Source organism: Cygnus atratus, chromosome 7 (assembly GCF_013377495.2).
Source record: "Cygnus atratus isolate AKBS03 ecotype Queensland, Australia chromosome 7, CAtr_DNAZoo_HiC_assembly, whole genome shotgun sequence".
In the NCBI taxonomy this organism is placed as follows: domain Eukaryota; kingdom Metazoa; phylum Chordata; class Aves; order Anseriformes; family Anatidae; genus Cygnus; species Cygnus atratus.
In genome coordinates, this window is record NC_066368.1 from 21,155,180 (window position 1) to 21,171,804 (window position 16,625).

Here is a 16,625-nt window from a genome sequence, read left to right on the forward strand (position 1 = left end):
ACTGTGTCCTGCTCAAGCCTGGCAGACGGCACTCAGGAAGGTGATGCTGTGACTGACCAGGCTCCTGCCCTGCCTGCCTGCACTGGCCAGCACAGCAGCAGAGAGACATCATTTCCCTGGGAAAAATGTGCAGTGAAGGGGAGGGTATTAACTCTGTAACAGCACTGAGGGGAGATGCCACCCAGGCAGACCATAAATAAATAAATAAATAAATCACACCCTCACCCTGAAAATAAAGCTACCTGTGTTAGTATCAGGAGCTGTGTGTGTATGCATGTGCACGCACCAGCAGCACAGACGAGCTAGCCTATCCCCAGGGATGAGCCAGCTGTGGATGCCGGCCGAGCTATTCCATCATTGCTCACTCACCACTGCCCATAGAAGGAGCCTGAGGAGAGGAGCTAAATTTAGTTGGGTTTGTGAATTATTCCCATCCCCAGCCCGCCAAAAAAGCTGCACAGTTGATCTGGACAGTTGGAAGCAGAGTCTTAGTGGCAGGTCAGCCTTACCTATGAAGAGGCTTGTGATGTTGTGGTGGTTTGTTTACTAATTTTTGGAAAGGCAGCATCCTGAACGTCTGGGGGTCTGGCAGCAGCTGGGCGACACGTGAGGCCATCGTGCCCCAATTCAGCAATTCCCTCCCGCTGCCCCCCAGAGCAGGCACAGCCACGTGCTGGGCACCTCAATCAGGCACCCAGGAAGCCCAGTCCAGGAGAAAGTGGAGACAGCCGCCTGGTGGAGTCACCCCGTTTATTGAATGCAAACAGAAGGCAAATAACTGGGACATGGTGGGGCTGTGATCTGACTTCGGCCTCCGATTTTCCTGTGCAATTGGCAGCACAAAGGAGGAGGGAAAAAAATAATCTGTGTATTAAAAAAAAAAATGTGAAAGAGAAGATGAAAAGAATGTTGAACGATTAGTGACACCTCGCGTGAACAGACGGGAGGATTAATGTGGCAAGGAAATTCAAAGCCATGCCTAGCATTCCTTATGGCAAACAAGATTCGGCAAGAGGGCAAGGGCGACACTTTCCAAGGAAGAGCAGCAGAGGAGAAACCATCCACGCCGGCCCCGCAGCAGCGCAGTTACTTTGGGAAGACAGTGACCACCTCGTAGCCCTCCGGGGGGACCACCCGCTCCCGCGCATGCTTCTCGCAGTAGATTTGGTCTTCCACGAAGAAGTGTCCTTTCTGCTTGAGGTTGGTGCCACAGTCGCTGCACACGTAGCACTCGGGGTGACGCTGCTTGTCCCGGATCTTCACAAACACGCCTCTGGGGAAGGAACCAGCACCCTCAGCACTGGGCGCACGCCAATGCCGTCCCCACCCTAGCCACCTTGCACAGGCCCGACCCCCTCCAGGGCCTACAGGAGACCATCTTCCCTAAACGCACGCCCTACCTCTGCTCGGGCAGGTGCTGACAGAGCACTTTTATACCCAGCAGGGGAGCCCTGCTCTTGAAATCATGTCCTAGCAAGGGCCTCCCTAAATTTCACAGGCCAATCCTACCACCTGTAGCGGCATGAATCACTGTGGTGATTCAGAAGGCAGCCCACCAGCCTTCAGAGGCCTGGGATGAAATGAGGGGAGCAGCTTGGCCATTGTGTGTGGAACAGAATCCATGTGGGTCGACAACAACTTGTTTCCAGAACAAACCTGGAAACAATTGCCAGCACCAACAGAGGGGGGACGCTCTGCTAGCGACTGTGATGCCTGGAGCAGGAGCACAGGGTGACCAGATCCTGGTCCTGGCCTCAGACGCTGCCACTTGGGAGCAGCGGTCCCACTCAGCATGGGCCAGTCTGACTGGAAACCTTCACAGCTTGACCCAACACTTGACGAGGGAAACTACATAGCGACTTGTTAACCACCACCAGCAACAGCACAAGTTGCCAGGAGTATGATTTCGTTCCAGCAGCCACCTATATTTTCCGTAATTCATTAGTTTTTACAGCTATTCATAGGCCTGTCCTGTGCTTTCTCTCCAGATCTCCCTAGCTGACAGAGTAATTGTAGTGTTTGTGTCAGATTCACATTTACAGCCTATAGATTGCCTCTGTAATGACTCTGCCAGTCCTTGGCGACGGAGGCATGCCAGGACCATGCAGTTACAGGGTCCTGGGTCTCAGGAAGCAGTGTGACAGTCTGATCACACTGAAGAAATCTGAGTTATTCCATGGCAGTGCAGGGGGCTCCCAGCACTTGGCCACTGGAGCCCGCTGATAAGCTAGAGGGGTTGCAGGGAACTGAAGGAGAAAATGAGTGAAGAAGAACTTGTGGTTGAGAAACTAGAGGGTGAATAGAAGACATGGGCTGGTTCCCTTGTGCTGTCATCCAGTACAGCAGCTCTGTATCGTCCTTGCTGTGCTACAAGTCAGACGTACCCTTACAAGGACAACAAAAATTAATTTTGCCTCGGCACAGCAGAGATGTGCCGTCCTGCAGCAGAGCAGGGAGCAGAAGGCAGCTCTCCCAGTCCACACCGCCTCTGACTGCCAGGGCACAGCACTGCTGCATTGCTGGGAACACCGACATGAAAAACATTAAATACTGTTCCTGAAGGGAAAGGCCAGTTTGTTTCTGGGTGCTATAAACAGGTTTCAGGTAGGAAGCAAAACACTGCAGCCACAACTGCACTGGGGGTTGTCTCACAGGGACTTGCTTCGATACAGATCTGTAGAGGGAAACCCAACTCTGCCTTGCTGCAGGGGTTTGCAGGGTGAGCGCTACCAAAGCTGGTGAGAACCAACGTGCCTGGGCCGGCTCCTGGGGGTGCACTGGAGGTGAGAGGTGAGGTGTGCGCAGACACACGGGGTGCCTGGGACAGGGACAGGCTTACTTACACAATGCCAGATCCACACTTGTCGCACATGGGCAGCTTCTGGGCATTCCCAATCGATGAGGCCACCTTTGTGGTGGGGGCCTTGACGCTCCTAAATCCAGATGGTTTGGTGGGGTCTCCTGGGGGTGGAAGGAGAGTGCTTCAGAGCATGTGAGATGCGTGGCTGTAGGCTCTCCTCCTAAGCAGATGCTCTGCTAAGGAGGGGTGAGGTCCTTCAACACCAGCTCTGAGGCAGGGAATTCATGCATGGGAAGGAGGCAAGGGATTTAGGGTGTGTGAGAAGGAAGGAGAGAAGGGACACAGCTGAGCCTGGCCCCGGAAAACCGAGGGCCTGAGGTTGTGGGCAGTAAGATGAGCTTCTGCCCCATCTCATTTTCAAAGCCCTTTGGACATCAGCTAATGTATCTTGCATGCACAGAGACACAAAGCAAAGCAAAGCCTCAGCTCCAGCCTCAGCAGCACCAGAGTCTGCCTGCCATGTCCTGAGCACCCACTCAGGGTCAAGCTGATGGCCAGATTTGGGTTCAGAAAGTGGAGGTGGGTGTTCTGGCAGACAAGGAGGCCTGTCAAAGCCTTTTTCCACTCTGCTGTCTGCTGTAGGATGGAACTGACTCCCCCACAACTCCTGGAGGATTTGTTTAACAAACCCCTTGTTGTTGCAGGGACACAGGGTGTGTGGCATGCTCCAGGGATGACACCTCCCTAGTGCAACCTCTCTGAGGCAGGGATGTTCTGCTGGACCTTCACAAGAGACATCTGCTGACCTGGATGCCTACAGGCAGTGGATCCTAGATGCAGGATAGGAGGCAAGCCTTCAAACATCTGCAGTGTAAAAGCAGCCTCTTACAAAATGACATGATCGGTACAACTAGCCTTATCTATACGACTTTTGCAAGAGGTTCAATACCAGGCAGGAAGGGAAGGAGGGCTGCAGAGGCTCCCACGACGTTTCACCAGGAACAGAGGAGGCTGATGGGCAGGCATGTGCCACCTCAGAGAGGAAGGCTGACAAAACCCTTCAGACTAGCACCAAGCCAACATCAAACTGCACCCGTTGTTAGTGGTGGAAAGGGAAGAAGAACCCCACAGAAGCTCACCCTGGTGATCAGCAAGGTCTGGGACATGTTGCAGCCCAGGGCAGGGCCTCCAACAGATGAACTGAGGGGAAAATTTGGGGCACTACCCACCCCACATTCCTGTCACCAAGCCCAAGTACCCCTGCATTGCCTCGTGCAGCCCCACACAGCACACTCCAGGCTGAGCTTACAGCCAGTTCTGATGTGTCTCAGCATTTAGCCCAGGGACTTGAAGGAGCTCAGTGCTGAGATGCTGCTCCAGAAGTGCAATGCCCTAATGGGGACAGGAGTCCATGGACCCTTCAACCATGCCAGCAAGCACCAAGCCCCCTTCACTGTCACTGCAGGTGACCCTTGCTGGGAAGGGAGCAGCAGCAGCCACATTTTCAGGGTCTACCCTATCACCCCTGCTTGTTCCCTCTGCTTCGAACAGCACTTTGTTCACATCAGTAACACTGACAGCACATTTTTAAATCTCTCTAGGGGAATCAGCTTAATAAAATACCCACAGGAAACATAACCTGTTCCACCCCGCCAAACACCCTAAGCCTCAGCGTGCAGGCTCAAGTCTAAACAGCGAGCAGCCGCCGTGCCTCCACGCACCAGCGCCCACACACAGACCCCAGGTCCTCCCAGCTGGTGCAGCTCAGCGCGGCCCACACCCCGGGGACCAGCCCCAGCTGGGGAGATGACAGCTCCCTGCTGCTGCACGCAAGCCATTGCCTGAAGACAGGCTCGGAGAAGGATCCCACAAGCGGTGTGGCTGGGGCACTGTCTCCTCTGGGGCTGTGTAACCCATGGGTGATTACAGCTCACTGTGGAGCAATGCCCAAGCCTATCCCGGCCTCTGATCAGGCAGGCAAACCTCGTGCCAGAGAATCCCAGTAATGCTGCAAATCTTCAAAGACTGATAAAATAGAGAGGCTTTTGCTTCTTATCTTCTTCAGCACTACTAAGCACGGGGGAGGACCTTGGAGGCGTGAGAAGTCCTGGCTCCTCCAGTCCCTTCCTTGCAGGAGCTGAACCCTGAGGGGCGAGCTGCAAACACTCACAATTTAAAAGATGCTTTCAGGTAGGTATTTTAACATCAGATTAAAGACTCCAAAATCCTGGTTTCTTTCTTCCTATAATTTCCTTACTTCCTTCATTTTGCTGTTCCCTTTCAGATCACTCAGACCTAAGAGCACTTGGCTGAGCTGTTTCCCCTTCTGGTGAGTATCTCGGCACCAGGCTTTTGTTGGATGAAATTGAATGTTCCTCTGCCAAGCTAATAACACAACAGACAAAGTCTCAACTGGTCTAAGGGGGGAAAAATGTCATTCTTCGAATTCTTTTCCTAATTATTTGTTTATTTTATTCTATTTAAGGGGAAAAGGGAGTATGATTTGGCTCCCACCTAAGTTAATCAGAGTTTTTATCTATAAGTCTATAGCCTTGAACTATACTAGTCCAGATGTCAGATCAAGAGTGCCAAGTAGCGTGAGGTTTCAGAGGTTCAAAGCTGTGAACTGATTGCTGTAACCCAGTTTCCAAATTTTTACATTCAGCTGCAGAAGTGGATCTCTTTTTCTTGTGTAGAGGGATGGAGACCAGAAGCTTTAGGACTCACTAAAGAGCGCTATCTCGTGGTACCTTTCGAAGTCTTGAATCTAAGATGGTCCTTAATCAGCGAATATTATCCTAGAGGGGCAAAACTTTAGAAAGTGTAGAAGGGTTTTTGCAACTTTTAGAATTCCTTCTTGAGAACTAAACATTGCAGGGGTTTATTTCTGTAGCACTCAGTCAATGAATGAGCAACAATAATAGGACCACAGATGATGAAAATAACCAAGGAAAAGAAATTTAAGAGTAAAGTTAGTGAAAGAGTCTGTAATTTTTTTTTTTGGAAACCATCTACACATGTTACCTTGAAGAAGCAACAGCTAAGAAAGGAGAATAAAGTTTCAGGTGTTACTCTGAGACACCATATACAGCCGAAGAGATGGCAAAAGGGAAGAGCACACCCAGGTTAGGTGTGCAGCAAGGGCTTACCTTTCTCTTCTGACTCCAAAATCTCTTGCAGCACCAGGAAGGAAGCTGATTGCCTGGGTGGCTCATGCGACTCTTGGTTCTCTTGGAGCATCTTGTAAACCTCAGATTCTCTGTCTATGACAATGCTGCCCGGGGGCTGGTTGTGCTGATCTAAGCTGAGGATGGAACAGAGCACATTCTTGTTAAATGGCTAAAAACTAAAGCCACTTCCTCCAGCAAAACCATCACGATGCATCATATGACTGAGAAATGAACGTGCAAAATGAAGGCAGAACAGGACGCGATGAGACACAGAGGTGCTGGACGTGCTCGCACAAGCTGCAGCCCCGGTGGGATTGAGGCGCAGGGCCACCCGTACACCCCACTGTCAGTAGGTCCTCGCCCACTGACCCCGGCCAGCCCCTATGTGTTACCCCTGCTTCACAACTGCTGTGTGTTCCAGAAACTAAACCTTCCTGTCCAGGAATCAGGAAAATAAAGAACGAATGTGCTGAGACGGTAATCCCACGTGGTAGCTGTGTAATTACTGCATGGTCCCCACATGCATAAACCACCCGAGACTGCTAACTTAAGCTGCTGTGACTTTCAAATTCAGTACTCTTTATTCCATCAAAAAAAATCTTTGCAAGTATACTATGAATTGGTCCTGAAGGCCACCTTCACACAGTAACAGCTGTAGGATGCAGCTAAAAGGATCCTCTGATTGGAAAGAGTTCTCTTTGGTTTTCAAGTGGGCATTATAATTTCCGTTTTCTAGGTGGAAACCCAGAGTCACAGCCCTTTTACAGCATTTAACTGGGATTAATGAACATGTCAAGAGCAAGGAGAGATTTCTGCCTGCTAAGACTAAGCCCACATTTCAGCTGCTTCCTGAGGCACTGCTGCTGCCACTCGTGTCACGAGCAGCTTGCATTCTCAGCCTAGAGCTTGCAGTGCTACTGCACAGGGTAGCTCCACACTGGAGCTGACACAGTGGTCACTGTGCCACCGGCAGGGTCTTTAGAGTAAAAAAAAAAAATAATAAAGATGTCAGAGGCAATAGCTTGGATGTTCTCCATGTCCAGTAGGTACAGGACAAACCATGGGATTGATCTGCAGGAGGATATTCAGAGTATCCCTTGGGAAAAGCTTTCCAGCAGACGGGATCCAATAGACCAAAATGCTATGGATTGCTGTGGACAGGTGAGCAAGCTCTGCACTGAAGAATTTAACAAAAGTCTGGACAAATATCTACTGTCTACTAGTTTAAATCAGTGGCTTAAACTGATGAAATGCTGGGGTAGGGGTTGGACTATGTGGCATGGGAGGTTCTTCCCATCCAAATGTTCTGTGGATGGAATAAAAAGTCTTTGGAAAAACGAGGTAAAAACTGACAAGTCTTCTCTGATGGCTCAATTACATAACACAGCCATATAAAAGTAAATGTTCTGTTGGGTTTCACTATTCCTGCACCCTGTGATTGCCTGACATGTACATAAACATCCTGAAGTTCAGACTGAATTGCAGAGGGAAATCTTTTTCATGAGGAGGCGACTGCAGATTTCCATGCCAGTGTGCAATTGAGTCATCTGGGAGGTACTCTGCATAATGAACTCTCCAAGCATCAGAGGTATAATCATTACACATGCTATAAAATGCTATTTCCAAAAACAATTAGTTCATAAAATGTTTCCATCTTCAGTAATTCTCACTGGAGCAGGAAGTACATTAGACTTGCAGTTGAACCCTTGAAGCCTGAATCTCGTTTACTGAAGCGTCTCACCCAATATAAAATAATATTTCAATTACACAGAAAATGGCCCAAGTTATCCCAAATGAATACATGCTCCATATTACATTCCTCTTACATAAACTGATATACTGCTTCTACTCTGTCTACCTACAAAAACGTTGGACAAGAAGCCTATCCTTACAGTGTGCATACCGAGAATGTTTCATAACCATGCATTCGAAAAGCAAAGGCTAAATCATCTTAACGCGCACAAGAGTCAAACAGAGCCGTCACATTTCAACCATGCATTGTGGTAGTGTGCAAAACATACAGATCAGCTCTCCCAGTTAGATACATTTGCATATAAAGGATTCAGAAAAACTACATTAAAAAACCTCAAACCCTAGAAACACCTCCACTTGTCAGGGCAGAGGGCTACACTACCTAAAGAAAATCTAAATAAAGCACATACACCTTTTGAATGGGCACGGACAAATGTATGTAGAGCATGCAGGATAACAAGTATCCCTATGTCAGCAGACGCATGGTACCTGCTGTCACCCAGGCACTTCACCTGCAGCAAACACCACAAGCTGGCGTCCTTGCTCAAGCACAGGAGTACCCTGACACAGCATTTTTGCAGGGGACAGCTTCAGCTACCTTTACTGGACTTCAAACTCCAGCAACTGTTGCTGGATTTCACTGCTTCTACCACAGGCAACTTGCAGCACTGATGGAATAATGCTGGATTACTGAGCTTTGAAAATTGGCAGGAACATGGTAATAAAAGCCACAAAGACAGCCTTGCACAGCATCTTCAGGAAAGCAGAGCATATTCATTACTAATGTGAATTTGCTATTTTATGTTAGCACATTTTGTGAAGTTTACAAGGGTCTTAAAGCCAGGCTTCAGGAAGGTTTCATACTTGCTTGTGCCACAAAACAACTGCTGATGCCTGGGGCTCCTTTGTTAGTGGACATCAGCTCTCTGGCGCAGCAAAGACAGCCAGCAGTGTGCCAGCTCCTGGAGAGCTCAGCACTGATGACAGGCCTGAGCAGCGACTTGCTGCAAATAACTAGACTGAGAAACAATGTGGGAGCAAAACCACAGCCCCCCCATTATCACTTGGCTGCTGTCATATGGCAAAGCCTGGCCGTGGGTGCCCAGGGGCCAGGAGGGGACTGGGAGCAGCCAAGGAGCTATGCGTTAAATGCATGGGACAAAGACAAGCAGCTCCCTGGCCACACAGCAGCAAGACACTTGGTAATGTAGCTGGGGAAACTGCTGAAGGTTCACCTCCTCTGAACAGTTCAGCCTTGGCTGGAGCCCGCCCACAAGATGGCTGAATGTGCCTTGTGCTTCATGTCTTGATACCGAAGTCCTCGCTGTAAAACCCCGTGGGCTGTCACTTAGAGGCACGGTCCCAAACCGCCACAAAGAGCAACCACCAAAGAGCACCAAGGCCTTTTGGTGCTGAGGCTCTCCCCAGGTCCTGCAGCCCTCAGCACACATCAGGCATCCTCCCATGGGCAAAAAGAGCCCCAAGAGCAGCCACTTGTGCAGGCAAGTGAGCAGGGGAGGGATGGCAACACAGCCCGGGTCCTCCACACACCTGGTCCCACCTGGGCTGTGCTAAAGTCATGAGCATTATCAGCCAAAGAGGGAGACCTGTGGAGACCTGTATCACCCAGAAATGAAACACTCCTCATAGCCCAGTGCACACCTGTGGCACAGCCAGCAAAATGAAAGCCACAGCTCACTGTGCACAGACACGTGCAGCAGCACCCAGCAACAGCCCTTTTGGTCCAGGAGAATGACCAGGTTTCAGGATAAGACGCCCTGCACCCCCAAATCTGTCTGCTGCAAGCAACTCCTCCAGGAAAACAACCGAGCTCCCTGCTGCATGTAGTAACAGACACGTGGGCAGGCTGAAATGATGTTTTGGTGCTCGTCACGGCGCTGGACACAGACACAATGCAGAGAAAGCGCCCGTGGAGTCATGCACTGCCCTTGGGAAGGCAAAATGTAACCGCTGGTTTCTTATGACCACCAATGCTGTGAGCCACAGACAGCGACGAGGTACTCGTGGACACCAAGATGTGGATGAGCAGATGCGCCGCACTGGCCACAGAGGCAGCAGGCAGGTTACCTGGGGAAATCGGGGCTGACGGAGGAGATCTGCCCCTGCAGGGAATCCAGGATGTTGCTCTGCGAATAGAGCTGCAGGGGAGAATTGAACTGCACATGCAGCACCTTCAGTCCCGGCACCTCCACCTCCACGGGGCTTTTGGGGCAGACCTGGGCTGCACGCTTCAGCTGCTCCGGCCCCACGCGGACCTGGCTGGGGACGCTGGAGGGGCTGTGCCTGCGCTGCGGCTCCATGCCAGGCGACTGCAGAGGGTTATAGACGGAGGCGAAGGGAGCCTGCTGTGCACTCGTCGGCGATGGGCGGCTGCAGGCACGGGTGCCCACATGGGATGGGCAGTGCGAGTTGTGTTTGGGGTGTTTGGTTTTTACGTGGTGGAATTGAGCAAAAGATGCAGAGGAGGAAGAAAGGGAAAGAAGGAAGAAGTTAATGAAGAGCTAAACCGAATATACCAAGTGACATAAACAGAACACCATCTGTTGCTTGTGCCAGAGGGACACACCACTGAATACATCCCTTTACATTAAAAGCTTCTAGCTGATGCTGGGACACCAGTCTCACACTCCAGGTGTGTCCACACACAAAGCAAAATGCAGCCACTCCACTTACAAAAGCAATGAAGACATGGCAGCAGGGGTGAGCATGAATCCATGGTCCCACTATCTAGGCATGACACCTTCACTGCCGCCCTACCCAAAGCTGGCCTGGGCATCCCACTGAGCAGCAATATCAAGTCCAATACCAAAACGGCCGTGCTCAGTGGTATGGCTTTGTCCTGCCCTCCCCATCCGCTCTGAGCCCAAACGCTACAATTTAACTTATTAGCCTCATTGACAAATTAATTGTCAAATAGTCTTGGCTTCCAGGAAGTGCTCGCAACTGGAGGGGACTCTAGGCTAGACCAGAGGTGGAATTTGACTGCCAAGTGGTCCCAGCAGGTTAACACAAAGCCAGATTTCCCTTGTCCCTGCTCTGCCTTGACTCAGATCTTGAATGAGGCCACTGTGGTCTACCAGAAGCAAATGAGGAGTGAATAACCTGTCCACCAGCTGCAGCACCATTGCTCTGCCCAGAAGAGCCCATACTGCTAGCTGGGCAAGAAGCTGGTTTCAGCCAGGAAAAGTTTCCATGCTTGTATTAAACCACGCTCTCAGGTCTTTTTACTCTGCAAAAGCAGTGTCTCAAGTTACTTTTGTCTCCTTAGTCACAAGTCAGAAATTTAGTCAAATATCTCCAAATATCTCCAAAAGCATGGATCTTGCAGCTTTTGTTTTAGAAGTAGCCAAAGTCTTCCAGGCAGCTTGGTACTGCTATACAGAGACTTGGGGCAGTTCAGCAGCACAGCCAGAAAGATTTCAGAAAGCTCCTGGCTCCTGGTTTATAGCTTCTATTAAAGAAAAAAAACAGGAACCTTGGACTTCTGGGAAAAAGCCCTGGTCTAGGCAAAGCTCAGGTGCAACCACAAACATTTCAGGGTTGGGATCATTTTCAGTCCCATACATAAAATCACTCACGCAGGTATAAAAGCTTCAGCTACTTTTTAAAACTCATGTGACAAACTGAGTTTGATAATAAAAATAGAAAGATCCAAGCCTGTCTGTGAACGCCAGGCCAGCTGGGAGCTGGGACGGTCGGACGTGCTTCCTGCGCTAACCGTACCCTTCCTGCCCAGCACTGCCCGTGCAGCCAAAACAAGACGTCAACTGTACAAAGCGCTCGTAACAAGCTGTCAGGCACCTGTTCAGACCAGAGGGCTGGTATGTCATGCTGAACGCACGCGGAAACTGCGTCGGTCTCTGCTAAACAAAGAAACACAAGAGCGTTAATTTCATTCCTGCACCGCATGAAACGCTCCTTGCTCCTCTGAGCCCTGCCCCTGGGTGCCACATCTGCTCCTTCCCCTGTCCTGAAAGAGAGCTTTTTGGGTTAAACCGGGACCCTGCCAGCGAGCCTCCCCCAGGCCGGGCAGGGAGGGAGAGGCGAGGGCAATACTTACGGCTTGCTAGGCTCAGGGGCCCCGAGTGATGTCTTTGACTCCACGGCACTGTTGAAGGTCTGGATGTTTTCTGAGGAGTAGAGGCCCGCCGGGCTGTTGTACTGAGCAGTGATCACTTTGGGGGCAGAAGCCGTGGCAGCAGTGAAGGGGACCGCGCTCCGGTTGTGTGCGCTTCCTATGTGCCTTATTTCCTGCATGCAAAGGAGCAAAGGCACAAATCAGAGGTGCTCAGGCGTGTGGGTGGGACGTGGCGGGGGAGCAGCTGCTGCAAGGGTCGTGCTGGCATGTGGTGTCACCTGAGGAGCACGCCACCCCAGACGTGACCGCCAAAGCTGGCAAAGGTCCTCCAGACGTCAGCAGGACCCCTGTTCCCATCCCAGTGGGCCAACATATCCCTCCTCGGGCTGGCTCTTAGGAGGTTTTGGAGGTGATGCACCAGGAATGCAAGAGCTCAGAAATATGGCCAGAGCAATTAGCTCCAGCCACCACATGCCTGGGAGCTCTGCAAGCCACAGGCCCCACCTTCTTACATGAGACTACAGATTGTAAGCATTCTCTGAAATCCCTGAAAGCAGGAATTCTATGGGAAAGTGGAGATGAGGGGCAGAAAGAGGAGCACTCTTCAGTGGCAGCTGAAAGAATGGCAAGAGATAAGGGCACCCCGAAAAGAAGGGTTTTGTCATGGCTACAAATGCTCTGGAGTATGTCTGCTCCTTCAGTGAAGACGGGGGTTCACAGCTGTCTTTCATGAACAACTTTGGTCTCTCTGGACAAGAAATTGCCACAGTAAAGGTGGGAAGATGATCCTTGTTAAACAAAGCATTGTCAGAGGCAGAGACAGCTAAATGCCTTGACAAGACCAGAGACTTCTTTAGTACCAGAAAACACCCAGATGTTCTGGGTTTACAGCAAACCAGAGGCTTCCAAAGGCATTAGTGGATACTTTAGTGGCCAAATCCAAGTTAAATTAGACATGACATGACAGCCTTCCAAATTGCAGGCTGCGCTAACAAAAAGGGGGAATTTTGTAACCCCAGCTCCAGTTCAGCAGTCTGGGAATTGCAGACCTGGGGCAGAGCTAACGACAGCAGGGGCTTGTTCCTCCTTGACCAAAGCAAGGTGAGCACAATGGGGCCTCAAGAGAGGAGGAAGAAAGTTCACAGAGGAAGCTGAAACAGCCAGGGCAAAAAGATGGCACCAAAATGTGCATTTTGAAATGCTCCAGCCAGAGGCTGGGAATGGCTTCGTTAGAGGGCTAACGCCCAATGGCACAGGATGAAACAGGGCCCTTCTCAGCATGCTGGGCTCCCAGCTCCCAGCCCTAATTACCACAACCGGTTTCCCTCCCACTCCATACACACGCTGACTTTGACAGCTATGTAGTGAGCCTTCACTGCCCTTTGAACGTCTCACGGCACTTGTTTGATAGAGCTATAGTTACAGAATAAACACTCATTAGAAACAAGTATGACTAAATTCCCCTACAAGTTTTCCTTTAAATCACTTATATGCCCCCAGATTTCCTTATGCAGCTGGCTAGCCTTCCCAAACTTACAGCTGGGAGTCATCTTGCTCCATGGCACACATCAGGCACAGCACAGGACCCCTTACAGAAGAGGAGCGTAGGTCCAAACTCGCTCATGAGTCACAAGTCGTTTGAAATCAGTGGGGCAGCTTGAGAAGTTCAGGTGTGGGGTGGCAGGACTGCTCTCCCACGACTTTCTTGCCAACACAAATGGAAGTCAGCCACGAAATTTTCCCACACACCAAAGGAAGAAAGACCCTGGAGTAATTAGCTAATCTCTCTTTGTTACAATCTCATTCAAAGTCCATAACAGGGCTCATAAAAATAGTCTTTCCCATGGCAGAAACTGTGGATATTAGCAAAAAATAATCATTACTTCAGCATGTAAATCACACCATGGGGAAAAGTATCAGTGATCTTTTATCAGCATGAAGTGCGCATGTTAGAACTCTATTCATAGGCCGCAAGCCGGAGAGGGGATATGCTGTGTGTATGAGCAGTTGGTTTAATGAAAGACAGAGGCAGGAGTTTTAGGACAAAGGGGTTATACTTTTAGGTCACATAGGCTCAAAGTTTAAATCATGTCACAATCTGTATTATGGAAACATTTAACTACTAACCAAGAATTACAGAAAGGGAAGTAATTTAGGGTATTTTTTTTTTAAAAAGATCTGGTTTCCTAAGGAAGTAAGGCATCTCGACTACATACTTTGTATGCATGCAGGCATGTTTCCACCCCACCAAGGACTTCTGAATCTGTCAGCCAAGCCCAGATCACTGTGACAGCGTGACATAGGCCTCAAGGATGGTTAAGATCCTACAAATGTTGAGAGAACAGGCAGCCAGATGGAGAAAAGAGACCGAAATCACGTTAGTGCCTTGACTCCAAGAACTGCAAGTTGTGCTTGGGCACAGAAGCCACATTGGGGATTTTGGCTCACTTGTGGCCCACCGTTGTGTAATGGCATCCAAGTCCATAAAAGAAGCTTCCAGAAGTGTCAGGACATCTGTAGCAGCACTCATGTGGCTAAGGTCCACAGGAGAATATAAGGGAGTTTAAAATAGCTTAGACAGAGATAGCTGTGCTGAAGGTGGTGTCTGAAGATTAGGTTAGAAAACTCCCATCTCAGGAAGAATGTAAGTCTGTAACCTGAGAGTCTACAGATAATATTGCAAGAGCAATAACATTATAAAGGGCGTTTGGATAATCCAAATTCTCCAGTGCTTCCTGTCATGCCGCACTGCTTTTTCTGCTTGAGCTGTGGAAGGAATTTGCAAAGAACAAGTGCTTTCACGTACCAAAACCAAGATGAAAAGATAACTTCTTCTCACTGTCAAATATATTTACATAGTGATTTGCCAGACTTGCCAACCAGGCCCTGTGTTGGGCATTAGTTTTGTGAAAGCCCCAGCTCCTGAGATCATTTGTTTATGTGAGAATCTCTGATTTAACACTGGAAAAAAAAAAATCAGAAATGTGGCACTCCCAAGCACCTGACCACCAGCAGGCAAGCAAAAAACATTAACACAAAACCACCAGGATGCCGTGTGTACTTGCGTGGGGGCAGTGCCAGATTTAGGCAGTTGAAATTCTTGGGGTCTGCAGCATCTCTGCAGCTGCGTATCCAGGACCAACCCAAGAGGGGGCAAGAGGCATCATGTGCAGCATCCCCAGCGGGAGCATGGCCTGCAAGAGCACTGCAAGCAATGCTCTGCTCGTGGAGGGAGAGCGAGCAGTCAGACACATGGAAATGCCAGACGTGACCCGCTCTTTCTTTTTCCATAGCACAGAGGAGTGTGGCCAATACTTTCCTGAACTGTCTTCATGGTGGCTGGAGGGTGGCAGAGACTAGGGTAAAACATACCAGCAACTGCACAGACATCTCTGCCAGCACGCTTCTGAATTCAGAGTGGTCTCATTTTGCTTCCTTTTCAAAATGACGTGGCCTTTCAAGGATAAAAGAAGCCACATAACAAGGTTTGTAGGACCCCAGTTCCAGTTCACATCCACAGGTGTCCTGCCGGATGGGTTTTTGGGGCAGCCTTTTCCGGGCAGGGAGCCACCAGCCACTTCGGTGCCAGCTGCGGGGACGGGGAAAATGTCCCTGTGCTGGGGCAGGAAGCGGCTCAGCATTTCCTACCGCGCTGGCGTCACGGGGAATTTTCTGGGAGAACAATGGCCCCTTCCTCCTGCTTGCACTAGGCCACGCTCGGGGACGCCCGAGCCTGTGAAATCCCCTCGGCTGTGCCTGCCCTGGTGGCATGGCCGGCTGCTTCCCCTGCAACTCATTTCAGATGCTGAATCACAACTGAAGGCCACTTGAGGCACTGCCTGAAGCTCCAGGTTGTGGAGTCAGGTTAGCACAAGGGACTCGCTCTGATTTTATGCTACAAATTAAAAAAAACCAGCACCCTGCAAGTTCACCAGCAGCAGCCCTGCAGGCCCCAAACCAGCGCCAAGCCTGCGGCCTCACCGGGCTGCAGAAACGGAGGCTCAGGGCAAACGATGCCAGCGCGTGCTCCTCGAGAGCCACGCCAAGAGGAAACACGATTAAACGTTTCTCAGTCCAACTGTTTACTCAGCTCGAAGAAAATGGGCCCCTGACCAAACCTCAGCAAAGGAGAGTGCTCCAGTCATGCTCTGGGTGGGGAAGGAGAGCAGAGACCGGCAGCCAAAGTGCCCAGCCCCGTCCTTGCCCTTGTGAGGCTGCGCTGGGAGTGAAGGCAGCCTCGTGCCCAGGGAGCGCATCAGCCAAATGCAGCAACACCTCTGCGGAGGACATCTTCACGGCAAGCTCCAGCTGATGCTGCATCCCACCAGCTGCAGCTGCAAGGAGAAATGCCTTCATTTTCACCTCTCCCTCTGTTATTGTTTGGGTTTTTTTCAGCTATGGAAAAAAATCTTCTGCAATGCTTTGAAATCTGATTAGAAATTAGGAAGGGTCTGGGGCTCTGTTATTGTAGGGGGGTAAAACAACAAAGCTGGCTTCCCACATCCTCTCCCTCCGAGTCCCCAAAGCATTCCAGATCCATGCGGTAACGCCTTTTAACCGAAAACAGCGGGTCACCATACTTTGTTACTTTATATACCTATTGCTTCATACATTGCCCACGCATGCAAGGCCTTATCAAAGGCCAGGCCAGCCACACACCCAGTTTCTATAGCCCCAGCCTTCTCAGTATCCAAGGAGATAAAACACACAAGGCGGAAACAATGACATCACTTGGCAAGGACGGGGATGGGGACGGGGACTGGGACGGGGCAGGCACTCTCTCAAGAAGCCTTGGGAGGACAGA

The 16,625-nt window shown here is 50.3% G+C and overlaps 1 protein-coding gene across 1 annotated transcript in view; it reads right to left on the bottom strand.

Moving 5' to 3' along the window:
* Positions 1-736: 736 nt before the first annotated feature.
* PDLIM1 (PDZ and LIM domain 1) overlaps positions 737-16,625 on the bottom strand; it is a 40,079-nt gene continuing 24,190 nt past the window's right edge. Inside the window, exons 4-7 of the mRNA XM_035542341.2 lie at positions 11,804-11,994; positions 5,950-6,104; positions 2,844-2,961; positions 737-1,273 (exon numbers count right to left, since the gene is read on the bottom strand). Of these exons, the coding sequence (XP_035398234.1) occupies positions 1,087-1,273; positions 2,844-2,961; positions 5,950-6,104; positions 11,804-11,994 (651 nt within the window). The 3' untranslated portion in view covers positions 737-1,086. The remainder of the gene's footprint in view (positions 1,274-2,843; positions 2,962-5,949; positions 6,105-11,803; positions 11,995-16,625) is intronic.